General features: G+C 39.2%; 1 protein-coding gene across 7 annotated transcripts in view; it reads left to right on the top strand.

The window, feature by feature from the left end:
- The window catches only part of PHF20L1 (PHD finger protein 20 like 1), a 103089-nt gene extending 82266 nt beyond the window's left edge, over nucleotides 1-20823 (top strand). For 5 of the 7 annotated variants that reach the window (XM_075581875.1, XM_075581869.1, XM_075581864.1 and 2 more), the window contains 7 exons: nucleotides 2516-2680; nucleotides 2917-3098; nucleotides 5047-5146; nucleotides 6888-7083; nucleotides 15396-15759; nucleotides 16727-16889; nucleotides 18877-20823. In XM_075581875.1, the coding sequence (XP_075437990.1) occupies nucleotides 2516-2680; nucleotides 2917-3098; nucleotides 5047-5146; nucleotides 6888-7083; nucleotides 15396-15759; nucleotides 16727-16889; nucleotides 18877-19019 (1313 nt within the window). In that variant the 3' untranslated portion in view covers nucleotides 19020-20823. Of the gene's footprint in view, nucleotides 1-2515; nucleotides 2681-2916; nucleotides 3099-5046; nucleotides 5147-6887; nucleotides 7084-15395; nucleotides 15760-16726; nucleotides 16890-17853; nucleotides 17924-18876 lie in introns of all 7 variants that reach the window. The other 2 variants (XM_075581870.1, XM_075581871.1) reach the window with 2 other exon arrangements.
- The last annotated feature ends 3564 nt before the right edge of the window (nucleotides 20824-24387 follow it).

Raw genomic sequence — 24387 nt, 5'->3', positions numbered from 1 at the left:
ATAAAGGGCTTAAGAGTAACAATCACTAATTTAAGAATGGACTACTTTCAAAAAAATAAGTGACTGGATATATTCATTACTTGATACATAATTTGGCAACAAAATCTGTCTTCTACATCAGTGGTGCTCAATTCCAGTCCTCAAGAATCCCGAACAGGTCAGCTTTTATGGATATCCCTGCTTCAGCACAGGTGGCTGAAGCTGGGATATCCTTAAAACCTGACCTGTTGGGGGGGTTCTTGAGGACTGGAGTTCAGCACCCCTGCTCTATATCATGTGGCACACTCATTTAGGGAAGAAGCAGGGATATAAAGAAGCACACTACCTTTTGCATGTTAATGTCTATTCTAGAGGTTGAATAGAGGAACAAAGTTCATCAATAGTGCTCAGAATAACTGTAGAGGAATATTTGTAATAATGTCCATATAGACTTTCTTGATTGAAGATATAATGATGCAGGCGTCTGGTATAAGTGTGAGTGATGAGTGTATAGGTGAGCGTTGTGTATAGGACATATGTATTAAAGTCCTAGGAGTGCTGTGAGTGGAGAATGATTAGCTCCACCACATTACTCCTAATGAGGACAATGTCACACACGCTTGCAACCACCTTGATAATACACCTTCCAGCAAAGAAAAGGATAAAAAACTCACATGAGAAGCGCCAGCTAGGCGTGAAACGCGTAAGAGCTACCCTCCATTCCTCTGTCTGCACCATGATGTTCGAATAAAGATTACCTTTTAACTACAAGCTGTTATCCTGATCATCTTTGGCTGTGCCCTGACACACTGCGTCCTGCAGCATACCTATCTATTCTAGAGGTTGGATGGCTTTCAGAATGCAACCCGCCTTTTACCGTTTGAAGGGACCCTGGTCAATTCCTTATGTATAGAGCCAACTTCTGGGGTGATTGACCTGCCATAAATACTTACTTAGGCAGCTGTATGCTCCTGGCTGCTGCTAGCTATAGAAAAGAAATATCAGGGGTGCAGAAAAATGTCATACTGATAGTTTAGAAAGAAGAAAAGGGGGGCAAATGAGAAGATGCACAATTTTAAAAGTCTAAATGATACATCTCCAGCAGCATATACAATTAATACTGCATTACTTGTTATGAGGCTAACATAATCATATATACAGAGTTGATAAGATGACCACACTGTATGTCTCTTGTGTACAGATGTTAGTTTCTCCTTGACTGTATTGGCCCATTTTCTCACAAATGTGTCAAAAACAATAGGTTAATAAAAGCACAACCCAAATCGATAATGCAGAAAGCTTGCGTGTTTATAGAAGATACCGGCGTCTTGAGGATCTTCCTCCGAGTCATTCGCCTGCCCGGATGAAGATCCTTTTTGCATCGAAACATCGACCTCTCTATAAACATGCAAACGTACCTTTTCTGCATTATCTATTTGGGTTGTACCTATTTTTTTTTTTTTTTTTAGGCAAGGGCTCCCCTTTCATGTTTGTATTTTGTATTGTTGAATTTGTGTTTGTTTGCTGTGCTGTTTTTGTTTTGAGTAGGCTGCTACGTACATCTCCATACTACTCCCATCTGTGATAATCTGACCTCCGGCTATATAGAACACTGTGTATCTAGTATAATTCGCTTCGCTGTATTTGTCTTTTCAGAAATTGTTGCACACGAAGTAACATTATTTGTGCTCCAGTGGTAATTCTGACCTGTGAGGATTTCTTTAGTGTGTTTTAACAGATACATACCAAGTGCCAGCAAATTAGGATGACCAAAGGGGTAGGCATGGTAAAGCAATGAAAAGAATGATTAGAGAGAGCACGGCAGACTATTAGAATCCTGGTCAAGAATAGTCCATATACAAAACCACTGCAGACACGCTTCCCGAAAACAACAAAATGTAAAGAAGGTCAAAGCAAGTCTGTTTAATTAAGAAAACATGGCGGCATCCAAGGTTTCGGGTGATTTAAGCACCTTTATCATTCTGATACATGGATTCTTGGTCTAAGTCATGGGTTCTCCTCAACTCCAGTCCTCAAGAACCTCCTCCCTCCCCTCCAACAGGTCAGGTTTTCAGGATATTCCTGTGTTCTTGAGCCACCTGTGCGGAAGCAGGGACTGATTGCGCCACCTGTGTTGAAGCAGGGATATCCTGAAAACCTGACCTGTTGGGGAGTCTCGAGGACAGAAGTGGAGAACCCCTGGTCTAAGTCATTAAATTGACTGTGGCGATTCCTTTTTATTTCTTTGTTGTTTATCAGTGTGCTGGACGTGCGTGTTTTTATGTGTAAAATACATGTTATTTCTAAAGGAATACATTTGGGACAGATCTAACACACATGCAACATGGTTTCAACCTGTCTTCATCCTCTCTGACACTGGTTCCAGTTAAATATTTGTAGTAGTATATGAGGAACTCCTCATTTGCAAGGCAAAAAACTCAGGGCCTTTTTAGCACTGAACCAATGACATTTACTCATTTTATATGTTGCTTGTGCTGTTTCCTTGCATGACTAAGTGTTGGTTTTGCCTTTGAAGAATTTTCCGATTTTGAAGATAGTTCCTTGGATTTCTTAGACCGATGCACTTCTCCAGTGACACGCTCGTCCTCCAGCACTTTAGGTCTTCGGAACACATTCACAGTGAAGAATACCTCATTCCAGTTCCCACGAGCTATCCTGGCTGTTGATCTTACTGGAGAAAGTATGTATATTTCTGTATCCGTGTAACATTATTCCCATAAATTTCACATATAAAAAAACCCCCCAAAGTTTATGTAGTTCCTTGTCAGAGGCACGTGCGTGTGCGCGCGTGCGTGTGTGTGTTCGACCCAATATTTCCCTATTTATAAAACTCATCTTAAACTAAACACACATTAAAATGATAGAGAATTTGTTACATATATCCGCAATTTCACGTTTGTGTTTTGTTTTAACTAGACGTCTCTGACATGGAGTTTCTGGATGACTCTTCTACTGAAAGTTTGATCTTTAGCGGTGATGAGTACAATCAGGACTTTGATTCCACTAATTTCGAGGAGTCGCAGGATGACGAGGAAGCGATTAACGAGATTGTCAGATGCGTGTGTGAAATGGATGAAGAAAATGGCTTCATGATTCAGGTGGGAGGAATAAAAAAAAGCGTTTTTTTAGGATTAAGATTCTGGCCTCTGAAGGATAAAAATAAACAAGAAAATGGCCAGGCTCACTCCAACTGTTAGAGGTAAAAGAGGCTGCTACCTAGGATTGAGTTTATCAAGAAACTGGATTGATAGAACAAATAGAAAGAGTAGAGGGAATAGTCCTGTTAGATAGGCGCACACCTATATTTAAATGATAATCTACTGATTGGTAGCTCTCCACAGCCCATTAAGATGGGATGGGCACACCTATACCCTGTAACATCAAGCAAACCCTTACTGCGATTGACATATATGATACATTTGAAAATATAGAGTATCAATGAAAAATCTTGATGGCAGTGATTTAAAGGGGAGGTCGTTTAATAACAAATATGATAAAATAATGATTAAAAAAAAGATTACAAAATCATTTAAATATCGGTGTTCTCCTATCTAAAAGGATTATTCTCTCTACTCTTTCTCTGAAGGGTACACCAATGTTCAAGATGCACTTTGTGATCATGGGCAAGCTGTCTGGTATCCATGTATATCATGTATACCAGACACAACATAAGTTAATTGTAAGTTCCTTAGGCTCCCTTGCTGCCAGAAGGGCCGATGCAGTGTGATGCTATCGCAGTTGACAGCAAGAGTTAATCTATGTATTCTTTATCTTGGGAGAATGAACAGTTGGGAGATTAATTGGCAGCGGGTGGACATGGTTCATATTCCTGTGTTGGCCCTTTGTAACTTTGATCGTCATTCCTGCCCATATTAACAGAGCAGTGCTATGCTATAACACACCTTACCGCCCATTTAAGGGTAGAGTCGGAAGGTGTATTTTGGTTCTGGTCTTATGGCATAGCACTGCTTAGTGAATATGGGCTCTTAACTTTGTGTGCCTCCGATAACAAAATGAGATGGGGAAAAAAATACAAAGCGAGAATAGGATTTCAAGGCACGGTAGCTTGACCTAATAAACAATATCACTTCTAAATGTAAAAAAATATATATAATTTATTAACGACCATTAATAATTAATTACACATCTAATATAAAGACAACAATATGACAATATGAATTAATCAATACAAATACATAAAAGGCCCAAAACTCTGTGGCTTTCTGAATGTTCACCTGCAGGGTATAAAGTGTCAGAAAAATCATACTCCCTTCATATACAGTAGTACTCTTTCCAAAGAGAAATTGCAATAATCCAGTAATAAAGTGCTGCTTCCAACAGGATTATTATTGACTCATATGGTGAGTACCCGCTTTACTTGCTTATTAGTAGCTTGTTACTCTGGTTCCTTCTATAGATGCCAGCTGGTTCCCAAGAAAGGGGAGTCCTAATGTGCTTTAAAGTCTTAAAGTGCAATAGCTTATTCCCAGTAACTCACACGGATCTAGACATTGCTAGGTAAATGCCATCTACATTGTCTTGTAGTTCCGCTGTAAACAATAGCTGCTTTCTGGCAATGCAGAAATTTTTTTTCCCAGTGACTCACTCACCTCTTTCTATAATAATTGTGAGTAATAGGTACAGTATGTACGAGAGAGTACATATACTTGCGATAATGTCGTATTCCGCTAGTATGGTGGGTGAAAAAGGCAACAAAAAACCTCCACCGTTAGCATATAGTCAATAAAGAATATCACTTGTGAGCACATTCACATGTCTTAGGTCTGCAACCCTGCCTTTCAACCATTATCGCCTAGCATACAGTGCTCCCACTGCAGCAAGGGATTCTGGGAAATGACATGCAAATGAGCACACAATGTGTCACCTTTTGCCTGGAATATCCATTCACATGGAGCCCATTTAAGCTGCTGTGCTTAAAAGCTGTGTGAACGGCGATGCAATGTTACGTCTGGATAGGTAAGGTACGATTTGCCATTTAGAGAAATGTAGCCGTGCTCATTTGCTGCCTTTTTGTTTTTGCTGTAGTGTGAAGAATGCCTGTGCTGGCAGCATAGTGTATGCATGGGACTGCTGGAAGACAGTATCCCTGAGCAATACATCTGCTACGTTTGCAGTGACCCACCAGGTAAAAAAAAACATACAGTACTTGGAACTCCTAACATCAACATGTTACTCAAATACAAATCCTTAAATATAGTACTGTATAAAGCCTATTCCTTAACCCATTCACTACCAGAATAACCGTGAACTCTTCCTAAATATACTGCAGGGCCCTCCGGGATAAAAAGGGGCGAAATAGCTTTATCATATGAATCTGCTATTGCTGTTCATCACAAATATGTGCGAGCAAGCCTATGCTCTTAGAGATGTAATCCCAGTTTGCAAAACACAACCATGTAATAATTTTCCGTAAATAAATGTAAGCATACTTGGTTCCTATGAAATTTGAGAAGAATTTTCTTTCCGCTGGGCCTTCTGAGGGAGTCTTTGTAAATTAAATGTTTCACAACCTGTGGTCAACCCTGTCCTGTTGGAGGACCAGTAAAGATTAACAAGGGTTCAAATTAGGGCTTGACCTGTGCAAACTCCTGTTCAGACACGAGCCCTCACCTTGAGAAAGACTGCATGTGCAGTTGAAACGTTGGACTTTTTGGCTGTGAATAAATTTCCTTCTTTGCTAAGCCCAAGTGCCAGGATCTTCCTTTCCACCAAACTCCTGTTCAGGACATAGTGACATCATACAACATGAAGTGTCTCAAATACAGCCCCCGCCCCATGGCTTATAATGTTAACTTAAAAACTAAAAAGAAAATGGATATAGTTATCTTATTTTGGGGGAGAAAGTGTCCACCACCCAGATTTAACTCCTTAAACAAGTCCTTTCCATTGATGCATTTAGATCGTAAGTTTGACTGCAACTTCCATGAACGTATCCTCTGCACTGACCCGCTGAATAGAAATAGATTTCTAAAAACTGGAAGGGATATTACATTTTATTCAGGTTTTATTGGGCTATTCGTATGTAAATATTGCACAGGACGTAAACAGCTGGCAGGCATATTAAACTCATACTATTTGTATTGTTTAGTAATGCATAAACCACATACTTAAATATAAAAGATGTTTGATGTGTTTTTAAATGACTGGTGTTTGTTATATCTTCCCCAACAAGAGGGTTGCATGTATCCTGCCTACCTCTTAAATCTTAAATTAATAATAATCTTGGCTATGTATGAGATGGCTATATTTGAAATATATGTTTATGATCATTTTGGTAGTGTGAAGGTGTGGGTACATCAGGTCAATTCATAGTAATTATTTATTGTTTTTAAGTAGGGATGACCATGTAGTCCTACATTAGGGGTGGCCACTTCAGTCCTCAAAGGCCACCAATAGGTGCGATTTTAAGGATACCCCAGCATCAGCACAGGTGGCTTAGTCCGTGGCTCAGCCCATGATTGGTATCCTTAAAACCTGAGGGCTGGAGTTGGCCACCCCTGTCCTACACTGTAACGTACATTTACAAGCACAATAATTCCCTGCTCTGATAAGTTTATGGTCTCTCTTTGGTGCCTGAAGCCTGGGCAGTTAATATGACTTGTTTGACCAGAAAACTAAGTTCCCTCTTGTGACACCATTACCACAAATCCAGTCATTACCAACACAGCTGGCTACAAGATGTTGTAGATCTTGGCAGCAATGTTTTGCAGACACATCTGGTAGTGATGTGTGTGTGTGTGTGTGTGTTTATGTACAGTACATGATTTCTCCAATGTGGAGATGGTTACGTTCATCACGGTGTGTTCTCTCCCTTGCTTATACTACAGATAACATTTTAAAAAAATGACTGTTACTTTAATTTGTAGGTCAAAGATGGAGCGCAAAATACAGATATGATAAGGATTGGTTTAATAATGGCCACATGTATGGTCTGTCATTGATAAATGAAAACTACTCCTACCTTAATGCCAAAAGAATTGTATCAACTCATCACCTGCTGACTGACGTATATGATGTAACTGAGATATTGCACGGACTGCAGCTAAAGATAGGCATTCTAAAGTAAGTATCTTGTTCTGCAGTAATATCCAGATAAAAGCAGTAGCTAGATTTATTTTGCGAAGTTTAACTTGTAGTGGCATGGGAATCTTGCCCTTCTTTTATTTTTTCATTTATTTATTTTTTACATTTGGAAGTGTAGTTATCCCCTGGTATTTCTTTTTGTTAGGACCACTTGTTACAGCCCAGGTAACTGTGTGCGGCTAACATCCAAGATATGATCAGTATCCTGATCACCAACACGAAGTACAATGCATTTCAACGTGTCTGGTCCCTATTCTTTGGGAGGCCAATTATCCCCAACTTTTCCCTTCTGATTGCATTACGCATTGTGAAGTTTATGCGGTACATTTGTTTTCTAGAAATATTTTGCTGTAAAATGATATATTCGAGGGTCTCGGATATGCTTTCGCTGAAATGAAATGTTTATAACTCAGCCTTGTAACTGCATCATTTTTTTCCCCGTTTCAAAATGAAGCCTCCCACTATTCCCTAAAAAAAAGATGTTGTGCAAATCCCTTGAGTGCTCAAATGGCATACAGTATGGAGTCCATATTTACCACGCTACAGCTTTCATTAGATTCCCTTAATTACGTTAATTACATCCCTTTAATGAAATACATTCATGTTCCTCCAGTGCATACATCCTCCCTAACAAGACTCCCTTGTGACCTCTTCCCAATCAATGTGAACGGTGTTTTTCTTATGCAGCATATCCTTCACAACTGCGAGGTTTTATTAGGAAATATGCTTTTTAAACCTCTCTAAATATCAGCAAATTAACAGCTAAACAAGGATAGTGTTGCTGTGCCATGCTCTCAGTTCTGGTATCCAAAGTTTCAATATAAGCGTTAATCTCATAACTTTTATAATAATACAATTGTAAGCCGCATAATAATATGTAATATTTATCTCAAACTTGTAAGGGAACTTTCAGTTCTAAGCGCTGTCCAGTGATTCAAGCTGGTGCCGACACAACACAGAAGAGGTCATCCATACACCTGCATTCTTCAAGCATCTGCATTATAGTTTCATTTGACACACACCTACAGTAAATCACAGCAAATGTTCTTCAGGACCTGGCATGTTTCACCCTTCCCTCTGGAAGTTTTTGGAAGTGTCTTGAAGGACTTCCCATAATATTTACAGGAGTGTTATTAAAATGCGACCTTATGTGCCACAGTAAGTACCGTATAACAAATAACAATGCACATTCTTTTAGCCATCAGTGCTATATCAAATCCTGCAGCATGCACCATGTTTTTAAAGCCACGTTGAACAGTGAAAACTTGTCGTCCGTGCTGCATTGTGAATCACTTAACACACATTCCCAGCTCGCTCTAACTCCAACACCCACCACATAATATATATATATATATAAATATATTTGTCAATAAGAGTGCTACTGAGCGTGGCCAATGTATACAAACAAAAGACAGGGTGCCCAATGCTACATTCAATTGACAAAACATATAAAGTAATAAGTATAAAGTACAAATACTTCAATAATAATAATAATAATATTGGTTATTTAGTTAAACCCTTTAGCCAAAGCGTCATAAGCCTGCATACCAACGTCAAGGTATAACCAGATGAATGCAGGTCCTATCACTAAAACTGTGAACCCTTCCTTTTACCTCTGTATGAGGGGAAGCAACTACAGTGAGTCCTGTACATTCAGAAAAATGCTAGAACCTCCCAAGTTGAAAAGGTGGGGAGTGGTGAGATCTGGGAGGAGGGGCCACTTACCTCCAAACGACTGTTACCAGTCAGGAACTAAATTAACACACACATTCCCAGCACGCTCAAACTCCAAAACCCACCACATTATATATATTTATGTCAATATGAGTGCTTCTAAGCGGGGCCAATGCATACAAACAAAAGACAGGGGTGCCCAATGCAACATCCAATTGACAAACATATAGAGTAATAAGTATAAAGTTTAAATACTACAATAATAATAATAATATTTAGTTAAACCCTTTGGCCAAAGCGTTATAAGCCTGCATACCACATCAAGGTATAACCAAATTAATGCAGGTCCTACACTACACTGTGAACCCTTCCTTTTACCTCTGTATGAGGGGAAGCAATCACAGTGAGTCCTGTCCATTCAGCAAAATGCTAGAACCTCCCAAGTTAAAAAGGTGGGGAGGGGTGAGCTCTGGGAGGAGGGGCCACTTAACTCCAAGCAACTGTTACCAGTCAGGTTATACCTTGACGTTGGTATGCAGGCTTATGACGCTTTGGCAAAAGGGTTTAACTAAATAACCAAGTAAATATTATTATTATTGAAGTATTTAAACTTTATACTTATTACTTTATATGTTTTGTCAATTGGATGTAGCATTGGGCATCCTGTCTTTTTTTTTGTTTTGTTTGTGAGTCATTTATTAAGAAGTAATATACTTAAACGGGATGGAACAGGTGCTGCCGACGCAACAAAGCAAGAGCCTAAAGGGTTTTCAGAGGACTCTCGCCTCTACCTGTGTGGTTAGAATCGCCATCACAAACCCAAAATCGCTGTCTCAAATTCCGATAATGAAGCAAGAGGAGCTTTTCTTTGTTTTGTTGGGCTGAGGGATTATGTGCAGCATTTTCATGAGGTTTTCCCATAGTAACTGGAAATCTATAACACAGGTTTTGTAAAGGCCTTTTGTGAATTTCAAAGCACATTATCAGAGGCCGTGGGTACTGCCAAACAAAGGCTCCATGGTATAGGCCAGGGGACTCCAAACCTGTCCCCAAGAGCCGCACACAGGCCGGCTTTTATAGATATCCCTGTTTCAGCACAGGTGGCTCAATCAGTGGCTCAGTCAAGCACTGAGGCACTGATTGAGCCACCTGTGCTAAAACTGGGATAGCCATAAAAGCTGGCCTGTGTGTGGCTCTTGAGAACAGGTTTGGAGACCCCTGGTATAGGCCAAGTGCTTGTTTTAAAGCCGCAGTTTGCACTGGTTGTTTGCATTTTATTTTTTGACTTGCTTAATAGATCTCCTTTGCCCTTTCCAACACTGAAGCATCTTTCAGGAGCAACTGTAAGTGTCCGGCAGATTAAAATGGAGCTCTTCCCCCAGAGTTCATTGCAGTCAAAAGGTTTTACCATGGTAGCCTTATAAGCTATACATTGGGAAAATCATGTTTAGCACGAGAAAACAGGTCGAATTGATAACATTATATGAGTAAAACTTGCACATGCTTCATGGTGGTTGGTGCTTTAATGGACCACTCAGAAATCAAAATGGCTGCTTTTCCCATTTCACCTGCACCACTGGGGGGGGGGGGGGGTGTGTCTGTAAATACTTTGCAAGCTTTCCCAGAAGCAAAGGGATTAAATGATATATTAAACCATCAGGCTTTGTCCAGTATCTGGAAATCACATATGAAAGGAACATCTAGTGTATATACGGAGGAAAGCATAAACTGCCAGCCTCCCGTATGCAGTAACAGCATTGTTAATACAGGCTTTAGAGCAGCAGTGGTTCCCATGTTCCAATTGTCAATATTTGAGGATGCATTTGTTATTACTGAAAGCTATTCCTCATAAGGAAATGGCTATTTTTCTTTGCTCGTTTTGCTGACGAAATATATACTTATTGTACTTGTTAGATATTTTTTTTATCCGAGTAATATACGAATAATAAACGAGTGTACACATTTAAAAGTTAGTAGACATGAAGTGGGTTAACATTTCGGAATTGGCAATACTGGAATGAAGTTTTAATTACACAGTGATGTTTTACTGATTAATGATGAAAATCATGTGTTTCAACTAATTCCAGAGTTTCTAGATGAATTTAGCATACAGGCTGGTGCAGCCGACTCCAGCCTTGGCCACTTCAGCTAGCAGTGTGATAACTTGATCATGTCACTATTGCTTCCTGTGACACTGCCCAAGAGGTTCTAATACTGTATAACATCTGGTGATTATGCACACCATTCAACAGTAGTCCTGCATAAGAAAAGATATCTAGCTCAGGCGTTTGGACTCCCATTCCAATTCATTGTAATCCTCTGTATTCCTAGGCCAACGGCTTTCAACCTTCTGAGAACTGTTGAGCCTTTTAAGTATATAATGTGATTCTGTGGAATCCCTTAAAAGTTTATTGTAATTTTTTGTAGAAGCCCCAACTTATCCTGTATTTATAAAATACCATTTCTCTGGTAGGGCTTATATTGTATAAATAAGCCAAGAGAGTTCTGAATTGTAGAGGAAGAGGCAGGCCAGTTCTGAGCTGACCCATCCCAATAGATTTGCCATATTGAGTGAAGATATTGGGAGTGTCAGGGCAGAAATGGCAAGGCTGGGGGTGACTAATTCCTCTAGCAGCCAGGGGAATAGTTCCTCCAGCACATAGGGGACTCAGGATGCTCAGATACAAAGAAAAATTGTGGTGGTAGGGGACTCCATTATTAGGAAGGTAGATCGGGCAATCTGTTGCCATGACCGCATGAACCGAAAAGTTTGTTGTCGCCCGGGTGCCCGGGTTCGGCACATTGCGGATCAGGTAGACAGATTGTTGGGGGGTGGGGGAGGCTGGGATTGACCCGGCGGTCTTGGTACATGTTGGCACCAATGACAAAGTTAGAGAGAGATGGAGGGTCCTAAAAAATTATTTCAGGGGCCAAAAGCTTAAGGCAAGGACCGCCAAGGTAGTATTTTCTGAAATACTACCAGTGCCATGCACTACCCCAGGGAGACGGTCAGAGATTAGGGAGGTTAATGCATGGCTAAGAAAGTGATGTAGGAAGGAGGGGTTTGGGTTTTTAGAACACTGGCACTTCTTTTCTGAGAGGTGCAATCTTTATGCTAGGGACGGATTGCACCTCAATGAAGAGGAATCTTCTGTGTTAGGGGGCAGAATGTTAAAAAGGTTGGAGGAGATTTTAAACTAGGATGGCGTGGGGAGGTGAATGAAACAGATAACAAACTAAATAGAATAGATGAGGTTACAAGGGGTTTTGAAGGTAGAATGGGTGCAAGTACGAGTTTGACAAGCAGCGAGACACCCATAGTAAATACAGATACTTGAAAACTTCTAAAGACTAAAGCAAATTGGCACAGACAGGAAGGAGCAGATAAGATTATAGTACAGGCTGAAAAAAAAAACTTAAATGCATGCTTGCTAAAGCAAGAAGCCTGACAGATGAAATGGGGGAGCTTGAATTAAGAGCTGCAAGGGAGCAGTATAATATCATATGCATTACTGAAACATGGTGGGATGATACTCATGACTGGGCAGTTAATTTAGAGGGTTATTCCCTTTTTCGGAAGGATCGAGCAAATAGAAGAGGAGGTGGAGTATGTTTATATGTTAAACAGGATCTAAAATCTATTATATGGGAGGATGTTTATGAAGGGAGTGATGAAAATGTAGAGAACTTGTGGATAGAAATTAACAGTTGAGGTAAAAGTACAAAGATATGAAATGTTTGTAGGGGTATGCTATAAACTACCAAATATCTGTGAGATTGAGGAAGCTAAAATACTTTTTCAAATGGAGAAGGCATCACAACTAGATCATGTTTGCATAATGGGTGATTTTAATTATCCAGACATAGACTGGGGCAATGAGGTTAGCATTACAACAAAAGGAAACAGGTTTTTGGGGGTGCTTAAAGACAATTCTCAGAATTATAAGGAATGTAACAAAAATTGCAAAAGGGCAATTAAATTGGCAAAAATGGACAATGAAAAAAGGATTGCAATAGAAAGTAAGATCAACCTTAAAAAGTTCTTTAAGAACCTTAATAACAAAAAAATGAGAAAAGAACATATAGGACCCTTTCAGTGTGAGATGGGCAGGCATATTATTGGTGATGAGGAAAAAGTAGAGGTATTAAACAAATTATTTGCCTCTGTGTTTAACAGGGAAGAATCACTTGCAATAGTAGTACCCCAGGAGGAAGCCACAACTATATTAATGAACAATTGGTTAACGGAGGAAGAAGTTCATAGGCGGCTTGATAAAATTAAAGTAAATAACGCACCTGGCCCTGATGGCATACATCCAAGAGTTCTCAAGGAGTTACATTCAGTAATAGCCAAACCATTACATTTAATATTTAAGGACTCTATTTCCACAGGCTCGGTACCATAAGATTGGCATAAAGCAGATGTGGTGCCTATATTTAAAAGGGGAGCTAGATCACAACCGGGGAATTACAGACCTGTAAGCCTGACTACAATAGCGGGGAGCTACTTGAAGGTTTTATACGAGATAATATTCAGGAATACCTAATGGAAAACAAAATCATTAGTAATAGTCAGCATGAATTTATGAAGGATAGATCATGCCAAACTAACTTTATTTGTTTCTTTGAGGAGATAAGTAGGAATTTAGACCAGGGTAATGCAGTTGATGTGGTCTACTTAAAATTTGCAAAGGCTTTTGATACGGTTCCAAACGAGGTTGGTGTACAAAATAAAGCAAATTGAACTCAGGAAAAATATATGCACCTGGATTGAAAACTGGTTGAAGGATAGACAACAGAGGATTGTCATAAATGGAACTTTTTCAGGTTGGGCTAAAGTAGTGAGTGGAGTACCTCAGGGATCGATACTGGGACCCCTGCTTTTTAACTTGTTTATTAATGACCTTGAGGTTGGCATCGAGAGCAAAGTCTCCATCTTTGCTGATGATACTAAATTGTGTAAGGTAGTAGAATCAGAGCAGGATATAATTTCTCTCCAGAAGGACTTGGAGAGACTGGAAACGTGGGCAGGTAAATGGCAGATGAGGTTTAATACAAATAAATGTAAGGTTATGCATTTGGGAAGCAAGAATAAACAGGCGACTTACACATTTTAAATGGGGATAAATTAGGGGAATCTTGATGGAGAAGGATTTAGGAGTGCTTGTAGACAGCAGGCTTAGCAATAGTGCCCAAAGTCATGCAGTAGCTGCAAAGGCAAACAAGATCTTATCTTGCATTAAACGGGCAATGGATGGAAGGGAAGTAAACATAATTATGCCCCTTTATAAAGCATTAGTAAGACCACACCTTGTAATATGGAGTACAATTGTGGGCACTACTCCTTAGAAAAGACATTCTGGAGCTAGAGAGAGTGCAGAGAAGAGCTACCAAATGAATAAAGGGGATGGAGAATCTAACTTACGAGGAGAGGCTAGCTAAATTAGATTTATTTACCTTAGAAAAGAGGCATCTACAAGTATTACAACTACAACTACAGTATTCATTCTAAGGGCAGTACAAAGGACTCTGGGCCATCCCTTAACGTTTGAGGAAAAGAGATTTCACCAGCAACAAAGGAAAGGGTTCTTTACAGTAAGGGCAGTTAAAACGTGGAATGCATTACCCATGGAGACTGTGATGGCAGATGCAAAAGATTTGTTCAAAAAAAGGTTGGACATCTTTTTAGTAAGGAAAGGTATACAGGGATATGCCAAATAAGTAAACATGGGAAGGATGTTGATCCAGAAAGTAATCTGATTGCCAATTCTTGGAGTCAGGAAGGAAATTATTTTTCCCTTTATGAGATCATTGGATGAAATAACAGTGGGGTTTTTTGTTTGCCTTCCTCTGGATCAATAAGTAAGTTTAGATATAAGATAAAATATCTGTTGTCTAAATTTAGCATAGGTTGAACTTGATGGATGCATGTCTTTTTTCAACCTCATATACTATGTAACTATGTAACCTGTAAGCCCCCATCTAGATCATGTTTGGTCTGATTCTTCAGGACACTTTATTCATACAACAATAATACAACTTGGTAAAACCTGGAAAATGTTTTTGCTGCTACAGTATCTACATTTTTCTGATCGTTTTGATTTAGCTATATTCATTACAGTTCTTCCCAATAAATACATTTTCATGTGTCCTTTTCTATGCATATTGAATAAAAGAATGATAAATTCCTGCACACTATTATAATCAGAAAAAAGGGGATACAACTACCGGTGCTCCTGGTTCAGGATTCTCTGTATCAATCCAGGGTATAACGAAGGGAAGAAAATCAGGGCTCCACGGATTTGCTCAATAAACTAATTTATTGCCAATAGACTTAACGTTTCGGCCACACAGGCCTTTCTCAAAAGCAGAATTGGCATTTCTGCTTTTGAGAAAGGCCAGTGTGGCCGAAACGTTAAGTCTATTGGCAATAAATTAGTTGATTGAGCAAATCCGTGGAGCCCTGATTTTCTTCCCTTTTCTATGCATATGTCATATATAGTTGTCAAGGATGACAAAAATCTATTTAGCATTTAGATGCTTTGCCGGTACGTATTGTCTAATACCTACAAATGACACTGCATGACTGACTGTACATTGTTCTTTGCTATTCCAAGGAACAAAGAACACCCTGACCTTGGGCTGTGGGCTTGTCCAGGGACACAGAGAGAGCAAGATCAAGTCAATGAAAAGATAATGCTGACTTCGCAGGATTCTATAAAGCCATCGGAAAGAGTAACTTATGGACAAAACTATAAGGGGACCCCTAATGTGTTACGCAAAATGGGAGATACTTATATAACAAGTGAGCACAGTTACCAAAAACCTCAGAGTTCTGGTCATGGTTGCAAATCTTCTAATGACCCGGCAAGCTCAGATGATGAAGATGGTATGTGCCTTGAGCTTGAAGATCCCGAATTTCTGATGGACACTAAAACAAGTTTACGGGACTCACTGACGATAGAAAGAAGGAACGAACAGGTGAGCTTTGTAACCTCTTATATTAACAAACTAATGATGGCCAGTAGGGGAACAAGAAGAATATTCAGAAGTAGCAAAGATTATTAAACACGCTGATAACGCAGAATATTGCATTCTAAAGGAGAATATAACAGATTTTCTGTAGGCTTCAATGGCAGTAATAATGCAAAATATTATCGAATATCCCACCATAATGCAACCAGCAAGTGCAATACACTTTGCTACGTCTGTAACAGGTTTGTAGTTAAAGGGGGATTATGTCAAAATATACCTAAACCAATGCAATCATTTCAAGGAGAATCTAAAGCTAAGCAGAGAAGGAGATACATTGATCTTCTACATGAAATGTAATTTTAAAAACGTCCAGGTCATTTTGCACAGGCACTTTAACATCCTTTCTGCCTATTCCTGCTTTAAAACTCTTGATTATATAATGAATATTGCATCCATGTTTTGTTTAGTGCAAGAAGTAGTACTAATAACAATTACAATCTTTACATTTAAAAGTGTTCTTTACATTGCTCAGCTTTCTAATGATTATTCTATGGAACCGCATATAGTAAATATCAGTATAGTAATATTTCATTCTGCTGGAGTCGGGGGTGATGGCAGGAAGCCTAAAGTACATTATGTTCAATCCTTCTGGGAAAATTGTTATATTCTCATGTTCTTAGAATCCCAAAGAAAAAAGGTAAACAAAAGACAATGGGGTCAATTATATATACGCCAAACATATACTTGTGACTTGTATAAATAAAGCATTGTGTTCACGCAAATGTACATTTTTGAGATTCTCTAATGAGAAAATAATAGATGTTCCAGTCTCATTATATGGGAGATTTTGATGCTGAAGTTGGTATGTCAACAAAATGTCAGTGTTACCTGTAGCTGGAGGTTAATTGTAATGCATGTGTTTGTGCCCTGGTCCCCTTTCACCTTATTTGTGTTTTATTTGTGGTTGGTCTAGAATTTAGTGGAAGAAAATACTGTACAAATGTGTAATGAGAAAAGAGGAGCAGAGGTGCAAGTGGAGTCGCAACTTCAGTGGCAGCTAAATCTCCTGACCCATATAGAGAATGTCCAGAATGAAGTCACCAGCAGAATGGACCTCATCGAAAAGGAAGTTGACGGTACGGTTGAATTTGTTAACGTTACACTGTATGTATGTTTCTCTGCAACATGCTGCAGGTACAGTACTTTTATAAGCATGGCAGGGAATATAGCCACCACCAAAGCGGGGCCATGTGGTTAGTTCTCAGAAATGTTTTCAAGCAATAGTTTCACATGACAACATTAGAGATTAAATGAAGTGTAGGTCCAATAATCTCTAACAATCTTCTGTGATTGTCTTTTTTCTGACTTTTCATATATTTGACAAACTAAACTTTGAGATCATATTCCTTGTGTCTAAATCTCTTTCTAAAACTCTCCATTCTGTGATCTCAATCCTCATATCCAAGTATTCCCCTACATGACCTTTGACTCCTCTGCCTTCACAACTTCCTCTTTCCACCATCTCCAAGGTTATTCCCTAGTTGCACCCTTACTTTAGAATTCTAAGCCATGTTCCATTAGGCCCACCCAACCTTCAACAAATGAAAACTTCCCTATAAACGTTAAGGAAGCCTTTCCTACGTCCTAGTTCTCACCATTCGCAGCGAAGTCAATGAAGATGCAATCAAGTCTGTTATTTGAGTGTTGAATGCCCATAGAATTGAAATGGACTAAAGGAGGATGTTATTTCCACTAGTATTGCATGATAGTCTGACATGTTCCTTAAACACAGGAAGCAATGGAATGACGTCAGACCATGGTATTCCCCACAGCTTCAAGGCGCTCATTTCATGCTTTGAATGAATCTATTTTGCATTGTTACAGGTGCTGTCCTTTACAGAGCGCCTACATTAGTGCTTTTGAAGTCTATGGAATTAGAAAGTCACATTTGTTTGTCTTCTACTCTAAGGAGTGTTAATAACTGTACATGTTTAAATTGCATGTGGCTTGGCTTGCACTTAAAATGTATGTTACTATTTATTGCCAACTTAATGAAATGTTCTTTGTTTGCTCCCTGGGTTCGCCAATTTTCCGGTACAGCCCGAGCAGTACGTTTCCTTGCAGTGTTTAACTCAGCTTCAGCTGGAAATAAGAAAACGTGGAGCTTAATGTCTGTATCATTTGGTGTTTATGATGTTTCTTCTTTTATGGACCCATCCAGTGGGTGTCCAAGCAGTCAAACTTGGCGCTTCTTTCGAACCCTATGCTAAAAATCAATATATGTAGTTTTCCTGCAGTGCCACCACAAACTGAGCTTAATGATACTTTCATCAGAGATGTGACCGAGGAGGTAAACATTTTGAAACCTCAAAAATTGCAATGGTATTTACTTTTTGTCAGAAAGCTAATCAAGATAATTAAGTACTCTTAATTATGAGGCACTCTGTCTATACAAAAAAATAATAATGGTGTCTAGTAAAAGGGCAGAATTATACAAAGTAGAAAAACTCCATTAGGGTGGCCACCAATACGGTTCTATAGGCACAGAATAAAACATGCAGGGGTAGCACACCTAATATAATACTCAAATTCAAAAGTTACAACAGCTTCAATCTTGGTACTTCAACTCCCAGTTATTGGGAAGCAATATAGCATATCGATGTTTAGTGTCGTAAGCAGACCCTTTGTCAAGTAGGCAAAATCATTACACAAACCCTATGCTATAAAGAAATCAATCGTGTAATTCTATAGTCCAAATGGGGCTCGAAGGGTCGGAGCATCCCACGGACAGGTCTCTGACGGTGTATAATGTTTTCTTTGTGTTTCACGGTTTGTATAATGATTCCACCTACTTATTTATACGTTTTAATAATAGGTTTTCACTAGAGATACCAAAGGCTAATTGCATGAAACACTGTAATTCTCAGTTTAAAATAAATACAGGAGTATGCAATTGTACACGTTTATCAGATAAATGAGAAATGAAATCTGCTTCACAAATCCGTGTGCATTAGGTACAAAGAAGCTCGTTAACTTTTCTGTTCAACACTGGCTTTTTAAAAGAATATTTGTATCTATGCTAGTCTCCTCTGTTAAACATCTTTATGTTGTTTCTTTTATTAGTTCTAGAGAGCTGGCTGGATTTCACTGGGGAGCTTGAGCCCCCAGATCCTCTTGCAAGACTGCCTCAACTTAAGCGACGAATTAAACAGCTTTTAACGGACATGGGCAAAGTGCAGCAGATAGCTACCCTCTGCTCTGTATGACGAAAGAGAAGACTCGGTCGATGGTGGTCATTGTTGAACTATTTTGTTACTTAGGATACAAAAATGTTTGTACAGGTTTTATGACAATATATATTATTAGTATCAGTCCTTTACAAGGATTATTAATAAATCCAGTTAAACCAGTCAAGATCTACTTGTGAGCAGTCCTAGAAAGTGAAGCAAGAGTTCTTCGTGCACCAATGGAAAATTGGCAGGAGAACGTTCATTCCGTGGAAGAGAACACGATGGAATCAGACTGTTGACTTCACAAGCCAAGCAGTGAACGAACAAGGTGGCCCAAATGCTCAGAAAACTAAAACTAAAAACACCAGCTTCTTTGTAATGAACCACATGTTAAATAATGAACCCCTATTAAAGCAGCATTGCAGGTTTATACCATCACTTCTCATAGTTTATCAAAAGAATGAAGGATTTGCATCTTAATTGTAGTTTTTTTACAGCCAGTAAAGATGTTTCTTTGTGCTTTGAAATGGGATACAAAAAATTTGCTGAAAACATTGCCTGCTCTTAATAGGTCCCATTTCCATGTAAGAGACACATGCATACCTTTTACTGTTCAAGAGGGGCTAATGGACCTTTCCAAAATGGGCCCACTGATGTCCATGTACTGTACCTGATTCTTAAACGTACAATATGCATACTATCACAGCCAGACCGTGCCCAGCACAAAGAAAAATATATATTTATTGTAGGTAAGCTATGGCCTATTTAGAAAAAATAAATAAAAAAGTTTAGCGACGTTTTACTGAAACCTGCGATTCTGCTTTAAGGAAGGCTTAGAAATGCTTTGTGTAGCATATATATTTTTTTATGATGGCATGCACTATACTGAATAAATGTGCCAAACGTGACTACTACGGGAACTGGAACATCCTATTACGTGGTGCTGGCAGTCCATCCAAACAACTGGTTTATCTAAACATACTTTATCTCAATTTTAACCTTAATTTTGCAGTGTTTAAAATAGATCTGTATATATTTTTATTATTTTGCCCAGAGTAATTCAACATTGGTGTAATTTCTTTTCACATGCACACTTAACCTCAGCAGGCATGAGGAACTGACGTGAACAGTACAATTGTTCATGGTTTTGAACTATAGAACCACTAAAGTAACCATAAGAAAGGTGTATTTGTTTTATTGTCATTCTTGTGCTTTCCTCCCCCCCCGTTAGATATCAGTCAGTAATGAACCCATCTGAAACCAAAGGCAAAGTAGTCAGATAATGAAAGGGACAATGTAGCCATCATCAGCTGCATACGTGTCAAATGCTCATTTGTATTGATAAAGGTAATTCCAAAATAAACATGTCCCCCAAAAATAAAATATTCAACAGAAATTAGTATTGCTATAAATCACCCCCCAGCACTTGTGAAACATTCTGAAAGAAAGAGAAGTACAACAATTGTGGTAAATTAAAATGCATTGGTGCATAAAGACAGACCATCGTTTCATTCCCCTGCTGAAGGGGGTAGAAGCGTTGGTCTGTATTTCTATGCACAAATATTAAGTATTTACATTTACCTTCATTGCTGTACTTCTCATTATTTCAAAATATAAATGAAAGCAAAACATGCTTAGCTTTCCAGGCTCAATGACACACTGTCATGTATTGTATATGAAAGTCTTCCAGCAGCAGAACGTGAGGATATATATACTGTATATGTATGTATGTGTGTATGTATCTGTACTGTGTTAGCCGAGCTTAATAATCAAAAATGAATAGACGATACCGTTCTGCGGCTAATGAAATGCTTTTATTTGTGCGAGCTTTTGAGATACACTGATCTCTTCTTCCGGCGATGTTACAATGAATAAAGCATGCAAGGGTTTTAATTAAAAACATTCCAGGATTCACTGTTTTTAAGTAACCCTTGCTTGCTTTATTCAATGTAACATCGCCAGAAGAAGAGATCAGTGTATCTCAAAAGCTCGCACAAATAAAAGCATTTCGTTAGCCGCAGAACGGTATCGTCTATTCATTTTTTATTCTCCATCTCTCTATCTATCCTATCTGTCTATCTATCTCTATATCAGTCCAGCAATGTACAACACCATCATGTCCCTAAGGGCAGATGCTAGTTCCATATAGTATCAAAATTCCAAGATCACCAGATAATACCTGGCAAAAAGAGACAGCCCACTAAAAGTAAGAAAAAATAGTATGTACTAAAACATAGGCACCGCAACCAACCAACCAACGTTTCGGACCTCAGGATGGGACCTTCTTCCAGGTAATGCGGTAATACCAGTACTTGGAAGAAGGTCCCATCCTGAGGTCCGAAACGTTGGTTGATTGCGGTGCCTTTTTTTTTTTTTTTTTTTTTTTTTAATTCATACTACTTTTTCTTACTTTTAGTGTGCTGTCTCTTTTTGCCAGGTATTATCTATGATATTGATATATATATATATATATATATATATATATTCCTCCACTCAAACGCAATATGATTATATGAATTCAATTAACCTGCTGCTGCTTTCGACAGTTTTGTAGCTAGGGGACTTTTTGATACATATCCCCCAGAGGATGTACAGTAATTTAAATCCCTAAAAAAAAAAAGTTAATAATATCTTAATATTCACCATTTTATATTTTTATTTCGAATGATAACAAATCCAAAGCAAAAGAATGATGTTGCATTTTTTAAATGTGTTGAGATGCCTCCTTTTCATAACAATTTGGTATGTGGGGGGTGGGGATTAAGGTGCTGAATAATTTTAGTGCAAAGCATAAATATAAATACAAGTTTCCATCTGGATTATTTGTTGGTCCCCTTATAGTCCCACTTTACTCCTTAATTTTTTTTTTTTTTTTTCTCCCAATCTTTTTAAGCAAATGGAAAATACACTTTAAACAAAATATTCATAAAGTATGCATCCACTATTCCTCCTAAATACAAAAATAACTCGACCGGACAACAAAAGTGTTCCCTATTTTCTTGTCTTTAATATAAGATTCATTTTACAGTGGTATACAGCCAGGATTGTACTTTCTAAAAGTACAAGGCACTGTACATTCAAATGAGTGTGTAAATTTGTCATCACACTGTTGTATATGTATGATACTGTATGTAAAATGGTTTATTAAAACTATTATTGCTATAATCTGTTTCTCTTTTGCTTTCTCTGCATGAGTAGTATACATTTCAGAAATATTTATTTTATTTATTTTATGCAAAGTTTGAAAAGAAAAGTGCTCCTTAAACTACGTTGTGTATATATGTGTACAGGTATACCCCGTTTTAAGTACACTCACTTTAAGTACACTCGCGAATAAGTACATCTCGCTCAATAGGCAAACGGCAGCTCACGCATGCGCCAGTCAGCACGTTCTGAACAGCAATACCGGCTCCCTACCTGTACCGAAACTGTGCGCAAGCGGGGAGACTATAGAGCCTGTTACAAATGCCTTATTTACATCAGTTATGCACGTATATGACGATTGCAGTACAGTACATGCATCGATAAGTGGGGGAAAAGGTAGTGCTTCACTTTACTGTAAGTACATTTTCGCTTTACATACATGCTCCGGTCCCATTGCGTACGTTAATGTGGGGTATGCCTGTATATAGTGATCATAACATGGTCTCATTTGAAATAAATTATCAAAAAACAGATTTCTTGGGTTCAACAAAGACTTTAAACTTTAGAAAGGCAGATTTTAATAAACTAGTAGTAATACAATGGGATGATGTTTTTGCAGGGAAAAATGTAGAAGATAAATAGGCAGTCTTTAAAACATTGTTAGAAAAGCACACTTATCAGTGTATACCCATGGGTAATAAGTATAAAAGAAATAAGTCAAAACCAATGTGGCTAAATAAACAGGTAGGGGAGGAAATGGACAAGAAGAGGAAGGCGTTTAGATTCTTTAAGTCAGAAGGGACAGAAACATCGTATCAGAATTATAAGGAATGTAACAAAAATTGCAAAAGGGCAAATTAGCAAAAATGGATAATGAAAAAAGGATTGCAATAGAAAGTAAGGTCAACCCTAAAAAGGTCTTTAAGTACCTTAATAACAAAAAAAATGAGAAAAGGGAGGCGCATGCGCGAAGGACACGGGAATTGTAGCTTAAGTGTCTAGCTCCGTGCCGCGCTTACAGTAAATTATATTAAAAACACCCGAAAAATACAAGATCCACAACACAAAGTTAAGACAACCTGCATAACTACCTCAGGATGGCCCCGAAGAAACCTGGCACCAAAAGAAACAGAAATCGGCTGATGTCAGGGCTTACTTTGGAGGAGATGGCGCGAGTGGGGGCACAGAGGAAATGGCGCTGACTTCAAACCCTGATACGGACACGGAGTTAGGAGATGAGGAGGGCCTCAGCAGTCAGGCATTACTGCCAGTCAGGAGATGTGATTTTGAACGACTCTATAATGATTTAAAGTCGCTTCTACAGGCCGAGATCAGAGAGGTGAAAAGGGAGGTCGTGAAGCTGGGATCAAGAACTGACGACTTAGAAAAGAAAGTCGATCAAACCATTAAAGTGGTCAAAAAACGGATAATAAAACAGGAGATTTACAGCGACAAATTGATGAGCTGCGGGAAAGGCAGGAGGACGCAGAGAACCGGGATAGACGGAACAATATCCGAATCCGGGGAGTCTCTGAAGAGGTCGGGACTGCGAAGAGTTTGTTAAGAGATGGCTGGAGTCCCTGCTCCCTGACGTCGGGAAGGAAGCTCTGGCCATGGACCGCTGCCACAGAGCCCTCCGATCGTGCCCGATGCAAAACGAGCAGCCACGGGACATCATAATAAGGCTGCACTACTATACCACCAAAGAGGCCATTCTGCGTCAAACGAGGCCCTTGCCTGCGGTGGAATTTGAGGGCAGCAGAATGCTCATCTTCCAGGATCTATCCCCTGCCACGTTGCTCAGACGCCGCAATTTGTTCCCCATAACAAAGGTCCTACGGGACCAAAATGTGAGATACAGATGGACCTTCCCGTTCGGGCTGTTGGTAGCGAGGAACGGGAGGGCCATCACAATGAAAGATCCCACTGAGGGGCCCGATTTCCTGGCTAATCGGCCTGAAGGGGGCTCCCACGCAGGCGGTGGAGGAGGCTGAGCCACTGGAGCCGGAATGGAATGGAGGAGATGGTTCACCCAAGGCCAAAGGGAGCAAGCGCTGACAATTTGAAATAGCAGCCACAGAGGCTCGCAGTTGTTATTAAAAGAAGTTTTTTTTTGTTGGTTTGAAGTTTCGAAATTCCGGCCTATAGGGCAAGGGAGCCCGTCAGGAAACGTTATTGGGTCACCTACATGGTCTTTACATGGATAAATGCTCGCTAAGGAAGCCCCCAGGCAAGCTGCGGAGGTCCCCCTTCTATTTAG

Source organism: Ascaphus truei, chromosome 2 (genome assembly GCF_040206685.1).
Source record: "Ascaphus truei isolate aAscTru1 chromosome 2, aAscTru1.hap1, whole genome shotgun sequence".
NCBI lineage: Eukaryota > Metazoa > Chordata > Amphibia > Anura > Ascaphidae > Ascaphus > Ascaphus truei.
This window is presented reverse-complemented; position numbering and strand designations above follow the sequence as displayed.